Source organism: Solea solea, chromosome 17 (assembly GCF_958295425.1).
Source record: "Solea solea chromosome 17, fSolSol10.1, whole genome shotgun sequence".
In the NCBI taxonomy this organism is placed as follows: domain Eukaryota; kingdom Metazoa; phylum Chordata; class Actinopteri; order Pleuronectiformes; family Soleidae; genus Solea; species Solea solea.
Genome location: NC_081150.1, coordinates 3,453,717 through 3,473,756, shown reverse-complemented (window position 1 = coordinate 3,473,756; position 20,040 = coordinate 3,453,717). Strand labels below are relative to the sequence as shown.

Below are 20,040 nucleotides of genomic sequence, written 5' to 3'. Positions count from 1 at the left end.
TGTGGTTTTTTTTTTGGAGTGTAGAATTGCCCCTTCACAGTTGTTCTGGTTAATGGAAAATCATACTTCCAGAAAAACTGTCCTGGACCCATGATATGAGCTTGGTTTGCTACTTTAACCTTTTCAAATACCCACAAAGGGCTCATGCAAACATTAACATGCAACATTTCACTTGCCAGAAAGGGATTTGGGCTCCTACCTTGTGGCTGAGGGGATATTTTGCTTTTGTTTCATTGAGCTATGACATCTTTTAGACACTATAGCCTTCCCGGACCCTTTTACCTGTTGAAATACCTGTAAAGGGCTTATGCAAGTAGCAGGCTAGTAGCATCCACATGAAGGGCAGAGGCAGCAGAGCAATTGGCCCCTGTCACAGGCACATGTCACCATTTGGGCACAGACTCCTGGAAATATGTATGATCAGTGACAGACAGCAGCTCTGGTTTTTATCCACACAACTGACAAGCAGGAGACTAGTTTTAAGGAATTTGGACGAGTGACCTGTCGGACAGTTTTGTCATGAACAGACAGACGGACAAACACTCCTTGCATTCATGGGTGCAGATCCTCCTGGCTACTGGGATACAAATAACTAAAGCAAAGTTTATCCACACGATGAGAGAAGAGTTCTGTAAGTTGTTCTTCAAATTTTGCAAGACCTACATTCAGGCGCACACATGTGCTCACATGTGGCGGCCATGCCTTCTCCAGTCGGAGCAGAATGTCAGCATTGAACTCCTTTGGTTGGCAAACTCCTCTTCCTTTCCTCAAGTGATCCATTTTTAGTGAGTTGGTTCTTTCTCTTTTACTCCGAAACCACAGGCCTTCCACCGCATCTGAAGCTGGAACCATTTAATGCCTTGCATAATCATTTGCATAATCCTGTATTTACCATCTCCACGGAGAAGGGGAGGCAGGAGGTGAAGGCATTTTGCTGCAGTTATTATTTACTCATGTCTGAATCTGTGAGATGAGACCTTATTCCTTGTTGCTTCTCATCGTGGAATTTTCCCCAACTCAAATTAAGTTGGGTCTCCCCTCATAACTGTTTCATTAGATGGAGGGACGTTGTGGGTGGCGTTGAAAGATGAGGTTTGTGTAGCCACAGTGGGTATGTACACCAAACCTGGTGTGCACACATTAAACCCTGGGTGGGCAGAGACCGAGAGCCAAAACAGTATTGTGTTGCAGGCTTTTATTTGCCTTCACGAGCATCTTCTCCCTGCCCTTCACTTTTTAAAGTCCCCCCCCCCCTCAGTTTTTACTCTATTAACACTCATTCTGTCTTCATTTTACCCCCCCACCCCGGTCAGTCTCTCCTTCCTTCGTCTCTTGTTCCACATCAGAATGGAGAGCAGATGTGGCGTGGGACGTATGTGTCTCTAATGTTGAACTGCACTCTTATTTACTAAACAGGTCCCTCTTGTTCAGCGATGACAGGTTTGAATTACAGGGACTGGGTTTTGCTCCAAGACTGCGTCCACAACCCCCTCCCCTTTCCTGTATAGTGCTGTTATGTGTGTGTGTGTGTGTCTGAGTTAGTGAATGTAGGAAACAATATGTGTGCCTCAGTTGTTGTGTAGACCTCAACAAAAAACCAAGAGACCTTGTCTCATTCTTACTCCAGTCCACCTCCCTAAATATTTATACACTCCCTTCTTCTTTCTCTCTCTCTCTCTCAGACACACACACACACACATGCACAAACTTATTTCTAATAACCTGATAATTTGAGGTTATGGAGTCAGACAAGATGGTGTCAGATATCATTGTGATCTGCCTCAGGGCTGTGATTTGCCAGATTAGCCGAGGGATTACATCTGTGATCACAGCACACTTACACATTTCACACACACACACACACTAATAAGTTGAAACATTAGCTCTTCGGGGAGACCTTTTATGTGTGTTTCACAACAGGGGGGGATTTTCATGCCTCCGTTGTAAGCTTCACAAAACATTAATCCATTTATTGAGATTAACTCAATTTTGCCTGTGCTTCCTACATTTTCTATTTTGAGAAGGATCAAAAGCCTCTGGGTCTTGGAAAGGGTGAGGCACAACTCAGCCTTCTCTAAAGCATCTTAAAAAAATAAAAAATACAGATTCAGTCATCCATCGTGTATCTGTCTCCTCTGTCTCGGTGCGTCTGTTAAAAACATTAGGGACATGTCTGTGTCTCTGCTGAAAGATAAGCTCTCACAGCTATTTCATGTGTATTATTTAAGATCGGAAAGGCTGTCCTTGGGATGTCAGCTCTTTGGCCCGGGTCAGTTTGGTGTGTGCTGGCAGGTTTAAAGGCCTCAGGTGAAAGCTTTTAAGCTGCTGTGGAAATGGTTGGACCCTGTTGCCTCTGTGCTTTGGCCTGTTCTCTGAGAACTTTCCTGTAAGCTCTGAGTTTCAACCCACAGTGGAGTAAAAGTAGACGCTAAATTTAGCCACTTAGCCCCCCAACAATGGGGACTAGTTCTCTGATTCGACTTCTTTTTGGACGACGACCAAACACTGCTTTTGAGCAAAGTCCAGTGAATGCAATCCAGACGCCTTAATCTGTAGTTAAGTATGCACCCTTGGACCAGAGCTATAGTTTCAAGACTGTACTTGGGAATTTAAGTGCACACTTGTCGGTTGTGGGGGTCCAGAATGAGATTATGAGTATCTTTAGGGCATGTGAGTTTCAACTAACCTGCTTCTACCTGCACAAATGACCCCACGACAGCTCACTGCCACTCAACCATCCAGGGTCAGGTTGAGAATTTAACCTCACTCCCGGCTCTCCTGGAGCAAAGTGTTCGCCTTCACCAGTACCTCCCACAACACTTCTAGTTGTTTATGACGTCCACAAGTTTGGTTTATATTCATGCCTTTGCCTCCCTCCCTTCTTCCCTCCAATGCTGCCTAAGGAAAGGTCAGCTTTTATGATCGTGAGCGAGTGAGAAAAGTGTATTTGAAGGCGGCAGGTGGTTTGGTTGCTATGACACATGGGAGAAACTGTACGAAAACCTGGCAGCTCCAAAGCGCTGAGCACTCCATCATGTGTCATTTTGCAACCTTTTATCAGTTGGATGGAGCCAAATATTTGATGTTGGACCGTGTGACGGTGTGCACACTGTGTTGACCCTCCTGCGATTCATGTGGTGCGCAGGCTTTTATTGTTATTCCTTTGTTGTTTTTGCCAAATAATATCAATTTCCAGATTTACCATTTGTCTTGTATTCCTTTTTCCCTTGTTGCATTGCGTGCCTTGATCTCTTGCCTTCTGTAAGTGAGGGTGCATCTGTAAGTGATCTCTGTGCCCTGTATTGTAGGGTGTCGTAGGTTATCAGGTGTCTTGCCTGGTTTGTCTAGACTTGGCTGCTTGGAACTTTTTGATGAGGTTGCTTCTCTACAGTACTTGTTAGGCCCGGGTCATCATTTCACTTTCCGCGTCTGCAGAGACCTGTTTCACATTGCTGAATTTGCATACATCAGGGGTCTGCAACCTTGAGGATGAAGAGAGCCATTTTTGTCCCCTCTCCACCCAAATAAAATGAATGTGGAGCCCTGCCCATATATATATTTATTTGACATCATGTTTTTTTATATAGATATACTATATCTATATAATATGTGAAGCACAACATATTAAAACACTTTTATTTATCGCCTTGATCTCTAAATAACAGGTGTTAAAAATCTTGCTTTTCTTTTTTTTTCAAAGCTACTAGGAGCCACTGCAGAGGGGCTGAAGAGCCACATGTGGCTCTAGAGCCCCAGGTTGCAGACCCCTAGCATACAGGCATGCAGTTCCGTCCACAACAGTAGAGCTTTCCACTCCTGCAACTGAATCTCATATTCTATTCCAGTAATGGCGATTTCCCGCCTGTAGTTTGTCCATTTTTGTGTCCTTTTTATTCTTTGAGGGCTGAGTATGTTTTAAGGTTACCGGGGGAACCGCCTCACATAATCTCGAGCAAGCGTCCATGGTTACCGTCTTCTTTGTAATGTCTTTTGACCAAAACAAGAGCTTGCCATAAATTGGACGTGAAAGAGTGTAAGGTCCACACGGACTCGAACTGCAGTTGTGCTTGCATTCGCTAGAGTAGAGTCTGCATGTGCGGGCATGAAATTTGAGGGATGAAGAAAATGACTTCTGTGGACACATGGATGGGGAAAGTATGACCCAGGACTTAACCTACTGTAGGTACTAAAGTTAGCGACAGATGTTGCTGTCAGCGAGATACGTGGCGTGACATCAGCGTCATCGAACGCAACACAACGGAGGGCATACAGCACCTCTTTTTTTCATGCTTGGTTTGTCGTTGAGCTTTGTATGTAGCTGACTGTGATGGGTGGAGCCTGTCTAGCTCCGCCCTGACCATACCCTACCATTTTAGGAAGGGTACCAAAGAATGGAACAGTTGGGGCTGGTTATTTTGGTACTAGTCCTAATGGAAATGCAAAATATATGCACCACACTGTGCCAAACTGAGGGCTTCTCCTCACAACATGCAAAGCAATGTGATTTTACCGTATACACACAGACACAAACTTTTCACAACTGTTTGGGTTCCCCTCCAACTTGACTAATTTCACCTCATGCATACCTCTACACAGGATCAACAGAGGCAGGTCATATTGTCAGAAGGAGCCTTTTCTTCCCTCAGGCGAACTTTCATCACCTGCCTTTGACAGTTGAAGGCTTTTACACTAATATTTCAGGCATTTAGCTGAGTTTCCGCTTCAGAGCAAGTAATAATGAGTGTAACAGCAAGTTAAGCTGCTGCACTCAATGTTATTTGTCTGTCACTGCAGAAATACCATGGAACAGACTAAATTACAATAATAGGGACATATAGAGGTTTAGGGGAACACCAGTTTATACATGTTTTAAGCATTTACTGATATTTTAGGGTCCAAACAGCCAATTAGAGGCACAGCTGAGAACCATATGTTATTGGTTCTCTAATACATGTTTTCTGCTCAGTTAGAGGAGTAAGGTTCTCATTGCTGCAGTTACTACCACAGTTACAAAGCTTGTGGAGACTTACATACACAACATTTATAGTAACTGCCTAATGGGTTTCTTTTGAAAATTTACATTTGGAAAATTAAGATTTTGGTCTAGAGATTGCTCTTGTATTTCCTGCTTTCATTTGGTCTTCTTCTCTCTCTGGCTTTCCTATACACCTCCCTTGTCATATGGTATCATCCCTGAGTACGAAGCAAACCCCATAAAGATAGCCATCCCAGATCAAAGTCCCATGCTGTCCCATAAAGCACGATCAAAGCCTGAATTGAACACGGCATTGACATAATTTCTCCTAAGCTGGCGGAGCAGCTAGTCCGGCCTCAGATGCCGCTGTTGCTGCTGGCTGCTTAAAATTACCATCGCACTTTGAAGGGGATAAACTGCTACATATGTCCAGACTGTGGCAACATGTATGTGGCTTTGTAGGGCTTAGTTGTCTTTCGTTTTTTTAGACTGTGCTGCTTTGTTAGAAGTTGCAATATTCAATTATATAAAGTGAATGGATTTTTGTTGCTTTGCAATAAAAAAATGATACATTTTGGGGCTTTAGGTCGCAACTAACCATCTGTTTTCAAGCCTTTAATGGTCATTTAAGCATTGATCAGGTACCCAGCCACATTTCATTTGTAAATAAAAACCATAGAAACATGTTTATTTTAAGTCCTAAAGTGTTGTGCTTTCCCTTTAAGAGAGGCAAGGCTCAGTGCATTCATCCTGAACAGGAGCTGTTTGTCCCTGTGGCCTCAGGAGCCTCACAGGTAAAAAAGATGAAGTGGTCCAATGTGAACAAGCCTTTCCTCTTCTTCCACATGAACTCACCGAAAACATCACCACCACTCACTAAAATAACCGAACCAGATGCACCACATGTAAGTCACTTGTCCAACAGCACAGCACTTGCACATGTGAATTACTGGTTCTCAGTAATTCACGTGTTAATTCACTAGATGCTTTGACGATCACCACTGTGCTTAAAGATAAGTAATTGACACAGAACATTAGAGTGTCATACTTAATAATTCAAATTAGCTGACCAGATTTAAACAAATTAAATGTATATTAACATTGGATACAAAAATTATACATTTCCACTACTTTCCTGGTCACCTTAGATTTTTTTTTGCAACTGATTATGAATTAATTAATTTATAAGTATATGAGTTAAAATCTTCCACATGTTGGATACTTAGGGCTGCACAGGTCATGTCTCGTAGTCGCACGGACTCTTTAAAATAAAACTTGTTTTGAAAGCTACACGTCCTCTGATCTCCACATCAGGACAACAGCTGTGGACGTAGAAATACTTCAGACGTGTAGATATGATACGTGTTGAAAAACCTTTTGTGATTTTGTTTGACTCCAGGCCTTATATTCTCTAAGAGAAAAAAAAGAAAAGAAAAAAAGCTCACCTCTGTGACTTTGTTTTACTATTTCTTATACTCACTTATTTTTAGGATGCTGAATTCAGACATGTGTATATTACTTGAGACAAGTGCAATGGCTTTGACGATGACTGAAATGAAATGGAGGCTAAAACAAAGTGAGGGAGAACCAGAGTGAAATATTGCTTTAATGGAACACAGGGTTCAACTCAAGTTCACCTCACTATAGTTTGGCGCTTAATATGTGGGTACGACGTTTTAAATCACTGGGCTTTCACTGGAATGCACCTGTGGTACATGCAGCAGATTGAGTCTGACATTTTTCAAAAACAAAAGTCAGGTTCGAACTAATTCCAGCTGGGATGATATTCATTCAAAGTAGTTTTAATACAATCCACAGAACATACACTAGCAGCAGCAGCAGCCTGATCACTTTCTCCGCCCCAAAAAATGGGCGGAGAAAGTGCATCCAAATTTTCCAGTGCCACAACGCCCAGTGTTTTTGGTGACATAGTTTTTATGAGAAGGCTGACAGGAGGCAGTGCAGTGTTTCTGTTGCTTTATAATTCTTGAAATAAACAATATTTAAGACTTAATCTAGGAATGTTCCTGTGTTTTGACTCAGCCGTCATCATTGAGTCTGCTGGCCTCAGGTTTCCTGAAATCATCCCAGTCAAAATAGCTTCTAATTTACTATTTGTCTTATGTCATCTTCATTAGATACAGTTGATCCAATGATCTCATGAGGCCAGAGCTGCTGTCATCAGCAGCAGTATGACCCCGCAGTCATCATGTCCTCAGATGACCCACAAAAGCCACAGAAGAAAATAGTGTAGATTGACTCTGTGTTATGTGATCAGGTAATAATAGAGTAAGAAAAGTTTGCCCTTTTGTAGTCCCTCTTTGTCTGTGCATGACATCAAAGGATTCGTCCGGGTTGGAAGTGGATCCGTGGCAACACAAGTATTGTGGCAGCAGTGTGTTTACTGTTTGTGGTATCTAGACGAAATTCCAATGATTGACAGTGAAATTCAAGTGACGATTTTTAGCTTTGAAGTCACTTGAATTGGCTGAATGGGTCAGTATTCGTATCCTTTTTCGCCCTCGGGGACAGTTAATCACAAGCTGTGCTCATTCAAGCTCTGCAGCATTTCCAATCACTGTTTTCCATTTGCTGTTTTTTTTTATATATATATAATTTTCAGCCAATTTCAACAATTCATGCATCAAAAACGTGTTTTTTGATGTTTGATTTTTTAGTTATATATTATATTTATATTTTTTAGTAATATTAAACTTTGTCTGCGACTTTTTCAGCGCTGATCATAGACAGGCAAGATAGAATGAGCAAAGAAAACAGCAAGGGTTCTCATTACCGAATGTAAACACATACTCAGACAGACACGCAGTGAGAGGTCACAGCGTTTCCAGTGAAATGCATGTATCATTGGCAAATAAGACTTGTTGCCTTCACTTAATTATTCAAACACGTCCTTTGACATAACACATTTTAATTCAAGCTGCTGTCAGCAAAGTAAACTTTTGTCCAGCTAAATGTCTCATGCTTGCTGTTAGCATTCCCCTGCTCCTCATATCATGCACATTTTTAGTGTTATTGCCTTTTATTCTCTGACAAACAGCCTCACCCGACCGCCTCTTTTTGGAGTTGTACTGTATCTCCTGCCTGGATGAAGTCTTGTGGGATACCGTAAAATGTTCTACTAGATTTATTGTTGGAGCCTTGAGATTGACTAAGCAAACACTCTAGATCAGTGAGTGGTTTACCATGTATGTTTAAAAATAGCAGATTTAAGTAATAGCTAAATCACTAATCTTGTTTTATTACAGTACCTTAGGTTTCAGAGAGGACACACTTTCTCAGATGAGAGGCGGGGCTCTGTGCTCGGCTGAGAAGGATGTTACTGTGTACTGCAGTTCACAAAGTTCTTTGTTTTTTTTGTGTCTGACCACGTTTCATCCACATTCCTGCTCCGTGTTCACTGCTGCATTAATCTTGTTGCACCACTTTATCAAGCATAGGCCTGTGGGAGGAAGTGAAGGAGTCTTTGGTGCAGCAGCAGGTGTAAACTATCAGTTCCACCATTGGAGGTCTTCTAGGAAACGCCCGCTGCTCTCTCTCTCTCACCACACATGACCACTTAAGGTTGGCTTGATTGCAGTGCCACTGAGCCATGAAGTGTAAGGATTTTTGAATTTTCTGCCCAGACACTTCGATTCATCTGGAATGAAGATTCCTACAGCCCCCCCCCCCCCCCCCCCCCCCACACACACACACACCACCACCCCTAGATACCGACCATCTTTAACTCTGGATTAGCACAATCCTTCCCTGTGCACAGCGCTAGGGCTGTGAACTTGAAATCTTAGAGGTGGGACAGCCCTAATAAAGGCGTCACGCTGACTGACAGCTTGTAACTATTGGCTACAGTGCTGAAGTCAAGTGTGGAATTTGTGCAGGTCCATATTTCACCTCCAAGAATTCAAGGGAATGGCAGGTGCAGCCAGAAAAGGCCATAATGAAGACCTCCCTCCCCCCACACACACACACACACAGACATGAGAGCCATATTTCACTTCTGTAGAATATAAACATGATAAAACTAGATTATAGGGTTGCTATGAAATTAATCAGCTGCTTTTTATCACACAAAAACAAACTGTCTCTAGTTTAAGCTCAATATTTATGCTGTCTTTATCTCAGGCTGAACATATTTCAAATTCTCTTTTGTGTCACCATTAACGTGACACACGACAGCGTCAGAACCGGTACCAAAGGTGCTGGATGTTCTCACTTGTTCTGCAAAGTACAATGACAATGACGCCACTATGAATACAGCAGAATATCATACGCGTTTCTAGGATTGTGAGATGAGGAGAGTGAGATGATGCACCTCCATTGTCGCTTAATTTGTGTGCATTTCCTCGATTCATTGACTACTTGTTTGGTCCACAAAATGTCTGAAAGTTTTGAAAAAATACTTAAACCTCGAACAACCAAAATCTTAACAAAACCAACATTCTGTAGTTTTATTCTCTTTAGTCTCCTTGTTAGAAGGTGCAAGAAAGCCATAAAAATAATCAGGTGAAAAACTCAGACAGCTGATCAAATCTATTATCAAAATAGTTGTTTATTAATTTAGTAATTGATTAACAATTGATTAATTGTTGAAGCCGGGGTTCGGACAGCCTGAAAAAGTCTCATTTGAGACAAAAATCCAATTGCATGCAGTCCAAACACAGCCAAAGCATGGCATCACGTGTGTGGGTGCTGAACAGAAAGATGCGTAGCAGAAGTTTCCTCCACTTACAGGTCGTCACCGTTCCTCTGTGCAAACATGCATCAGCTTGTGTTTCCCTCCATGTGATAATGAGAGGAGAGTGTCCCCAGCTGACCTCTGTTTAAACTCTGTCTTTAAACAGCACGGCGTTGATCCGGTGTTTATTGGAGGCCGCGTTAGAAACACGATGCCCCGAGAATCACTAACACTCACTCACTGATTAGATCCCAGAGGAATTTTTCCTCAAGAGTTCTAACAGTGATTTTGTCCTGCCACATATGTGTGGTTAGACTGGTCTGAGGGAAGTGGAAGGGGATTGGGCTTGCAACCGGAGGGGCGCTGGTTCAAATCCCGGGACCAGTCAAAGGCTGGGAAGTCCCTGAGCAAGGTACCCAAACCCCCATTGCCTGCTGGGTGCAGATAAGTGCTGCCCACTGCTCATGTGCCCAGTTTGTTCAGTTGTTTAGGTTGTTGATTAATCATTGTCAAATCAAAACTGTCTATTTATTATTTTCGATTGTGCTTGTTTGGTCCGGAAAATGTTGATTGATGTTCTCAAAATTCTTTTAAAAGTTTGTTATTTGGAGAAAACAAATCAGAAAATATTCCCATTTAATATTCCCACTTGTTTTATTAGTAAACATTGATTCAGTAATCAATAAATAATCGACTAATCGTTGGCAGCTCTACTGTAAAAGTAAGTTGTTTTTTATTGTTATGTTCCGTTAATTTTAAAAATGCAGTACGTCTTTATTAAAGAAAAATTCTTATTCATTTCTCATCCTTGCTTTAGAGTATAGTAGTTATTATTTAGATGGTGTCTCGTGTGGTAATACTCAATTCTGTAACAAAGTAAGTACTGAAATTAAAAAGTTGCTTCTCAAATCCAATCACCGTTGCAATTTATAGGGACAGGAAAAATATTCTAAAATAGATATTTTACCCAAACTGTTCAAGCCTGGCAGCAATACAGCAGGAGATATGGAAGGCTTTTGGGTATTCCTGTCTTCCATAGATGCATTGCCTCAAAAAATATTGCGCTGTTAATGTCATTGTGATTAATTTTTAGTCCCTTACGCCACAAAACTTACTTATCCTGTTCTACATTTTGAATGATAGGGATTTTAGCCACAGCTTTATTAGTGTATTGTGTGTATATATATATATATATACAGTATATACAGTTGTCATTCAAACATGTCTTCATTCAACTGCTTTCATTTCACACACCATTAGCTCTAATGCCACTGTACCCCTATGGGCCTATTTAATATTTACGGTCTTATTAATGTCATCCTAGCATACACACAGGCTCACTCTGGGGGATTGTTAATATCCGTCTCCGTGTTCTGCTTTAGCCATGAGAGACTTTGTGTAAACACACACACACACACACACACACACACACACACAGAGTTGTACTTATCAGGAACAGTGGCATGTTTTTTCTTCCTAACCGGCCTCATGATGTCATGTGGATGCGAGCGCTGGTAGCCTGGGCCTATTTCACGGCTTGGTCGAGCCTCTAATTGTGTGCAGTGTTCCAGCGAGGCACTAATCAGGGCGAGGCAGACCCAGCAGCCTGATGCTTGACACTAATTGCTCCTGCTTTAGACCTGAAGACCTCGGTCATGAAATATTTACCCGCCCATCTGTTGACAGTTAACCCCCCCCTTGTCTCTGATCCTGCAGATCCTGGCATGGTTATAGACTCATGTTCAATAACACACACACACACACACACACACACACACAGAGGTAGGTAGATGCACAATCATGAACAAGTATGGTAGCATTTATGAATCAGTCAATAATAATCTTTTATTTTGTTAAAGTAATGTTTTAAGTGTAATACTACTGAAATTAAAAACAACTACTACTATATATGTGTATATATGTGTATAAATATATATATATATATAAATGTGTATATATATATATATATATACTGTATATATATATATATATATATATATATATAAGCTGTCAGTCGAAATGACCCATCTCTTTCCTACACATACTTCATTTGCAGTTTTATTATTTATGTCAGACGCCATCAATTATACATGTTAAGAAAGATGAAAGTAAAATGCAAGTCGAACCATGTTTTGATAAACCAGTTACGAGCATTGGCACCTGTAGAATTGGCATATTTTGGTTCTTTGCATGGAGCTCAGCTCGGGTTGCAAAAAGCATCAGCATCTTTTAAACAACACTTCAGAATCAGAATCAGAATCAGATCAGAATCAGAATCAGAATCAGAATCAGAATCAGAATCAGAAGAGCTTTATTGCCAAGTACTTCAGACAGATGTGTCACTAAATATAAAATAGTTTGAAGAAGGTGATATTTTTTGCCCATATATGGAAAACACTTACTCCCTACTTTGAATTATTTTCATGCAACTCTTTCCCCTCTCATCCGTGTCTGTACGTACATTAGTCTGGTCATTAAAAGTCAGCTATAAACACTGCAGAGATTTTATGCACAGCAGCACTCGCTCCATCACTGTCTGTGCTGTGATCCGCCACCGCCATTTTGAAGTTCCCAGAGATTTCGCACACATCTCCCTGACCTTCATCCTCATCACTGGCTGCACGGACGCACTTGTTCGCACTCAGTCGCCGAGTGCCTCTGTGTTCCTCTCCTCTGTCAGCACAGTGCTGAGTGAGCGGCCGGTGGTCTGTGTTTACCTTATTAATTAGCCCAGTGATCCAGAAACACTCTCCCTCTGGTAAATAGAATAACACTGAAAGGTTACTCAGGGCCTGGAGGAGCGGGTAAAGAAAATAAGAGGGAGGGCAGGAGCCAAGGAAAGGAAGAGAGAGGAGTGCAAAGACTGAAAGAGAGGGAGAGAAAGTTGGAAAGCAAGTGTGCCGGCATTTTTAGTTTGCTTTAGAGCTGCTGTGAGTAAAAGTGATCAGAGTCGCGAGGAAACTGAGATGATTAGCACTCAACACTTCTAATCGTCTACCACACAACCACCTGGTTTTTTCTTCATTTGTTTTTGAATTGCTGTGACGGTGCTGCATCTTTGCTTATTTTGTAGACAATGGACAGATTAAGGGTAAATAAAATGTGTATTATTTACCAGAAAATGCTTCAAAAATATCCTGTGATTTGATAAATGATGGCTTTTTGACTGGACGGATCGTTGAGCGCTCTCATTTTATGTCGTTTCAAAGTCTGGGGCCCAGGTATGCTGCGCATCTTTCCAGTTGGCTGAAGTAGATGCGGCAGATTGGGGCGCCGGAGACCAAAATTCAAAACAGACCTTTAGTAGACAAAGAGATGTGCCTGAGAGCTCTTTTATGATTCCATTCCAACTATTTCCAATAACTCACCTCCTCCATTTTGGGCCACATCACTGTCCTGAGGTCTGCAGGATCAGGCCATACATGGAGAACTGAGAGAGAGCGAGAGTGCATTGAAAAGAAAATGTATTAGCAATACGTAGTTTTCCCTTGGCCACTGCTTCAAAGAACGGCTGGTTTTCATTAGGCCTTGTTGGTTTAAACCAGGTTAGAGGTCATTTTGAAAGAGAAACTAATTTTTTCAACTCATGAATAATTCAGTATTTAGTCGTATGGACAATGGTCTTGAAGCTAGAATCCAAAAATGATGATGAAAACTTCCACACACATGAGATATACAGTATATATACTGTATATATTTATTATTATTTTTTCTCTTCATATATAAGGCAGGACTGACTCTGTTTTGTGTGTGTTCACATTTGTATTTATATTAGCTCTTAAGGACCTTTTCCTTATTCCTTTTCTGGCATCAGCAGTGACCTTATCACGACCACTAGTCCTAATGGAGACCAAAACCTGGTCCTTTTTGAAGAACTGGTCAGGGTTTAGGGCTTGAGTTGAATTGTGGTTAGGTTAAGGTTAGGGTTAGGGTTAAGTATAATGCTTTGTTTAGGCTCTCCAAATGAATGGATGTCAATGCACTGAGGAATAGCGGTGTAAACCTGTGTGTGTGTGTGTGTGTGGACTGCGTTCTAAACCTGTGCCACTTTACATCTGGCTGTCATGTTAATGTGTCCAGTGAAACTTTAAAGTGGATTTGCCGCCATCCCACCACCCACCCCACCCCCATGAGGTAGAATTATTTTCCAATAGCTCCAGTTATTTTGTGCTTCCTATTACCACTAATTACAACATTGTGAGGATTTTTACTTTGATGGCAAAACAACCTAGAATGCAGCATCGTCCTCTTTGGCCTCTCTGGCCCCGATTGCTCAAATGACCTGAATGAGCCGGCTGTGGCAGAGAGTGAACTCACTCACTCAATTCCTGTTCCTTGGTTCCAAGGGATCCTATAAAACCTGGAAAGGATATGGAATTTAAAATCACATTTTCCTGGCCTGAAAAAAAGAAGGTTTTGGAAAGAGGTTAATGGTTGCACTTTGAGCAAGATGATTTCACTTTGTTGTTTGGGTTATCGGCAAATGAGATGATTCTTGTGTTGTATCTGCACACGTGGCCTGCAGACTGCAGCTGCTGCAGGATGAGAGCTTTTATTTTGCTCTACCTTAACAACAGAAGCTTCATTTGATATTTGATGGTCACAATTCATCATCATTTTCATATGATTTTTTTTGTGTGGCACATTTTGATATTGATTTTTCCTTATTATTCATTTATTCATAGACATTCGTGGTCATGACAATTTGGCTGAACCTTGTTTTGTTTACAGTAGATATGGGAATGTATGTGTTTTGTCTCTAAATATCTGGTGTAATAGAAAGTAGAGCTGTCAATTATGGTTAAAAAAATCTTATTTCCATTATTTTTTTGACAGATATTTGCGATATCATAATTGTGATTTCATAATTGGGCTGTTGAATTATTGCAGACCTGTTTTAATCATGTTTTGTCACACATTTTACCTAAGTCTTAATAATAGTCTTTGAATTTGGGTATTTAACACTTGTGTTGAGTTATTTTTGCCAGTTTGAGGGTATATCACACTTGTCCCTCTGCATGCTCCTCACATGTGACGCCTTTATCCCGTATCATCTCCTGCAGCCCTGCTGTGACCACGTAGCCTTATCTGATTGTCCTCTTTCCTCTTCCCTCCTCTTGAACCTCCACCCGACTTTGTCCGCTACTGTGCACAGCATACCGGACGCTGGTGTATTACTCCCCGGAGGAGCTTAACGAGAAGTCCAGGCTTCATATACGTGTGTGTGTGTGTTTATCTCAGTATCTAAAGGCCGGGTTCATCAGTGGAGTTGTAGCTTGTGTGGCCGTATGTGTGAGTTTTGACTGATTTTATTAAGGTGGAGTTTCTCCTCATGTAGTTTCCCTGGCTGTAGATTTAGATGGAGGAATGCTGTTAAACAGTTATTGGGAGCATTTGGGGCTTCAGTCTGGCTCAAGCTGTCATCTTCCTCAGATTTGATTTGGGATCAGTGATAAATCCTCCAGGGATCACTTTGGAGCCAGGCTGGAATTTCTGGTCCGTGTCAAGCCTGTATTGTAAATGTTTATTTTTAGCGTGTCGACCGAAGTTGCCTGTGTGTGGCACATGTGTTTCAGTAACACACAAGTAAGATTGTGTGTCATGCCTTGAAAGGATTTAGGAAAGAGTATTATGGTAAGTTCACTGAAAAATGCTTTTGACAGGCATGTGGATTTTAATGGTTTCAGTGGTCTAGTACCCAGTGTGTGTATCCTGCTGCTGCTGCTGCTGCTGCTGGATAAAGAAAAGATCAGCAGATCATGAAGTTGTCCAGTTTTTCCTCAGAAAGCCTATTTTCACATTGCTTTGTTGCTTTTGACTTTGAAAAGTATAAATCTGATTTATCTCCCTCTTTTTGTTTTTCAGCCCTGCAAGGCCCTTTCGATTCCCCAAAAGGTATGACCTGCCAAAAACACTTTCTCTTCTGTTGATGTTCTGGATTGCTCAGCTCTCTCTTCCTCCTCCTCCTCCTCCTCCTCCTCCTCCCTTTATTCCTGACAGCCATCCATCACCACACTTGTGGAGCTATCATTCCTCAGTAGTGAGTCATGAGAATAATCGATGGGAGTTTGAGAGTCTCTCTGTACCTGGCCTTTGTTATCCAGCAGTTCAGATCCTTATTCGTTTTTCATGATGCTGCAGTAAATGCTGGGCTGTTAAATAGAGGATTAAGGCCGTAAAAGAGGTTTGGGGGCTAGAAAATTGTGCATACATTCAGATTGGGACACAATGTCACTTAAAGTACTGCTTAGTAACGATATGCATAAAGCAGGAACATGTAGGGATATAGTATATTTAATATTTTTACGCTGCTTTTTCATGTCTCAGTTTTGTTCTTTCTGTCTCGGCTAACTGTAAATGTCCTCCTTGTTCCAGCTATGCTGAGCTGATAGCTGATTGGCCGGTGGTAGTGCTGGGAGTGTGCACAGTGCTCATCGTGGTGTGTGCCCTCGTGGGCATCCTGGTGCCTGACCTGCCTGATTTCTCTGACCCACTGCTGGTGAGTGCAGCCTCAAACCAAAGCTTCCAAATAAACAGCTCCATCATAGAAGTGTTTTAAAGTTCATTTTGAATTGTAAAAATACTGCTTTAGAAACTTAACCTGTCCCCCCTCCCCCCCTCTCTTTCGCTCTCTCTTCTCAAAGGGTTTTGAACCTCGGGGAACTGCTATAGGCCAGCGACTGGTCACATGGAACAACATGATTAAGAACACAGGCTACAAAGCCACGCTGGCCAACTACCCTTTCAAATATGCTGATGAACAGGCCAAAAAGTAACTATGGTTTTGTCATTTAAGGTTTTGTGACATTAAAACGTGGTGAGAGTAATGTTTTTTGTAAACCTAATGCCCATAATACTAATAATTGCCTTGCTCCAGGGGAGGATGGGAGACAGAGGTTAGTGGGGGAGGAGGGGGCCCCAGGAGTTGAGGGACACTGTTGACGGATGCGCTGAAAAGTCTGAATCCCCTCCTGAAAGAAAAGGGGGGCGATGTAAAGATCTGTCCGTCCACAAGGTCATCGTGTGTCCTGTCAGTGGGACTCTGCTCGCTAATCAAGGGCACGTCTTTACATGTTAATCTCTTTCCTCCGTCTGTCCCCGTGTCTGTCATCTCTGTCCCTCCATCTTTTCTGTGTCTTCCAGGATGCCTGCAGATGAGCGTAAACTCTATTATGGGAAGCATATTCTCACAGTGTAGCACTTCTATGAGATCACAACACCCCCGAGTCAGATTTTTAATTTCCTGATAAGAAAACGGATCCTCTGCAGCTGCAGCCTGTATTTTCAGCCCGTCTGTCTCCTGCTGTCTTTGTCTTCCTCTCTGTCTCGCTCCACGTCTGTCTGCAGATGTAATTGTGTACCTGTGCGTACTGTCAGCGAGCATCCCTACGTCGTCCCCTTTATCTTTCAGCCCTACAGTCTCTCTCTGACAGCAGCGTTGCTTTGCCTTTCCTGCTTGTGGCTCAGGATGTGCCCACTATGATTGTGAGGACACTCGAGGACATAATCCCTAAACCAGGTTTTAACCCTCAAAGCCCTCAAAGGACCAGCTAAAATGTCCTCAAAACCATAGAGAGGCATGCAAACACACGCCACACTTCAGGGACATTATTAGGGTTATCATAATAATGACAGGAAAATGGTTTATCTGATTTCGGAGACAACAGCAATTACTGCTGCTTATTCCATCGCTGAGCTTCAAACCCGTTTCCCTCGGTTTGTATCGAGCCAAGTTTAGCTGCAGGAGACAAAAGAGCATCTCTGTTCACTGTTTGCATGATTTCAAGATACCGAAAATACTCTTCTTCCAAACTTATGAGTGTTAAATCCCCTTTTTCAGCAGGTATTTTCAACTCAAGCCATTTTTCATATTTTACAATGATTATTTATATAACATACATTCTTACAATGAAACAGAGAAACTGTAAAAAGGACTCGAGCTCAAAGGATAAAAAATACGTTGTGAGGACTCCTTAGAAAGCTGAGTCAGTTTTTTACTCTTTTAACATTATTATTGTTTGCATTAATCTGTATTATTATTTTACAGTCACCAAGAGCCCAGGTGGGTTGAAGACCACTTCGACAGAGACAAACGACAAGCAGAGTGGGACTTCAGCAAGGAGTTCTTCTGTGATGTGCCTGGTAAGTTATACCAACACAACCTCAACCGCAGTATGGGTAAAATGTGATGAAAAATGACATAACTAATCCCTATACACAACTCCCAAACATGTATGTGATGATTTAAGAAGTCATACAGTAGATAAGCCACATTACAAATTATTATTAGTGTAACAGTGGATTCGTATAACTGGCTACAAACACAGCCCAGACTACTTCTTCCTTTTCCTTTTTTGGCTCCTCGCTTAAGGGGTCGCCACAGTGGATCATCTGCCTCCTTCTTGCCCTGTTCCTTTTGCACGTTGTATTCTATCCTCTTATACAAACACACCTTCCGTACGCAGGTGACAGTTACTCCAGACTGGTGTTTACGTCGGCTGAGGGGAAGAACCTGTGGAGTATTCAGGCCATCAAATCAATGTGCAATCTGGACAACACCCGGGTATGTATGTGGGACAGCACAGACCTAGGTTGACGCATTAGTAGCCATGATTACTTTCTGTCTTTTAAATCCCTGTGTGCATTAACTGTTTGTCCTCATGTCCTCAGGTACGGTCGCACCGTGACTATTGGAGTCTTTGTCAGCGCACCAATGACGCCTCCTGTTGCCCCAGCTGGACTGTAGGTAACTACATCGCGGTCCTCACCAACAGGTCGTCCTGCCAGAAGATCACCGAGCATGATGTGTCGCACACACTCAAGATCCTACGCTCATGTGCCAAGTACTACCACAATGGCACACTGGGCCCCGACTGCTGGGACATGGCCCTGAGACGGAAGGACCAGCTGAAGTGTGGCAGTGTTCCACGGAAGTGCACCAAGTACAACGCCGTCTACCAGATCCTTCACTTCCTGGTGGACAAGGACTTCCTCAGTCCCAAAAGCCTGGAGTATCCTCCTCCTGTGCTCAAGTACAGCATGCTCTTCTCGCCCACAGAGAAAGGAGAGTCCATGATGAACATTTACTTGGACAATTTTGAGAACTGGAACTCGTCGGATGGCATCACGACAGTCGCGGGCATCGAGTTCGGCATCAAACACGACCTCTTCCAGGACTACCTTCTCACAGACACGGTGTACCCCGCCATTGCCATTGTGATCGTCCTGTTGGTCATGTGTGTGTACACGCGGTCGATTTTCATCACACTGATGACAATAATTGCCATCATCAGCTCCCTGATTGTGTCTTACTTTCTCTACCGCATGGTCTTCAACTTTGAGTTTTTCCCCTTCATGAACCTCACGGCTCTCATCATCCTCGTGGGCATCGGTGCAGACGACGCCTTTGTGCTCTGCGACGTGTGGAACTACACCAAGTTCGACAAACCCAACGCGGAGCTATCGGAGACGGTCAGCGTGACCCTGCAGCACGCCGCTCTCTCGATGTTTGTCACCAGCTTCACCACCGCCGCAGCTTTTTACGCCAACTACGTCAGCAACATCACCGCCATACGCTGTTTCGGCATCTACGCTGGCACTGCCATTTTGGTCAACTTCATCCTCATGGTGACGTGGCTCCCAGCTGTGGTGGTGCTACACGAGCGCTACCTGCCCAACATGTTCACCTGCTCGAAGCCTCCAAACCAGCAGGGAGGTTTCTGCACCCGCACGTTCTGGGCCGGTCTTTGTCAGAAGGCCAGCAAATGCCTGTTTACCCTCTCTGAGGCATCTAGGATCTTCTTTGAGAAGGTGCTACCCTGCATTGTCATCAAGCTGCGCTACCTCTGGCTCTTCTGGTTCCTTGCCATCACAGTGGGCGGGGCCTATGTAGTCTGCGTCAACCCAAAGATGAAGCTCCCGTCTCTGGAGCTGGCAGAGTTTCAGGTGTTCCGATCCTCTCACCCGTTTGAGCGCTATGACGCCGAGTACAAGAAGCTTTTCATGTTCGAGAGGGTCCATCACGGTGAGGACCTCCACATGCCAATAACTATCATCTGGGGTGTGACCCCTGTGGATAACGGGGACCCCCTGAACCCCAAAAACAAGGGAAAGCTGATGTTGGACAGCACCTTCAACATTTCCAGTCCAGCGTCTCAGCTGTGGATCCTCAACTTCTGTCAGAAACTGAGGAACCAGAGTTTTGTCTTCCAGTCAGAGGAGCAGGACTTTACCAGCTGCTTCATTGAGACTTTTAAACAGGTCAGTACTGCATGTACAACAACTGTCCGTACATTTTTAAGTAAGTTAAACAATTCTGTCTCTGTTTTTAAGTCTGAAGTTCTTACATTCTTAATCTAAAAGTTTCAAAAAC

At 42.7% G+C, this 20,040-nt stretch overlaps 1 protein-coding gene across 1 annotated transcript in view; it reads left to right on the top strand.

Moving 5' to 3' along the window:
• Window positions 1-20,040, top strand: part of disp1 (dispatched homolog 1 (Drosophila)) — a 96,655-nt gene that overhangs the window by 74,045 nt on the left and 2,570 nt on the right. Inside the window, exons 5-10 of the mRNA XM_058613186.1 lie at window positions 15,534-15,563; window positions 16,044-16,167; window positions 16,313-16,440; window positions 17,716-17,810; window positions 18,134-18,231; window positions 18,339-19,928. Coding sequence (XP_058469169.1) covers window positions 15,534-15,563; window positions 16,044-16,167; window positions 16,313-16,440; window positions 17,716-17,810; window positions 18,134-18,231; window positions 18,339-19,928 — 2,065 coding nt within the window. The remainder of the gene's footprint in view (window positions 1-15,533; window positions 15,564-16,043; window positions 16,168-16,312; window positions 16,441-17,715; window positions 17,811-18,133; window positions 18,232-18,338; window positions 19,929-20,040) is intronic.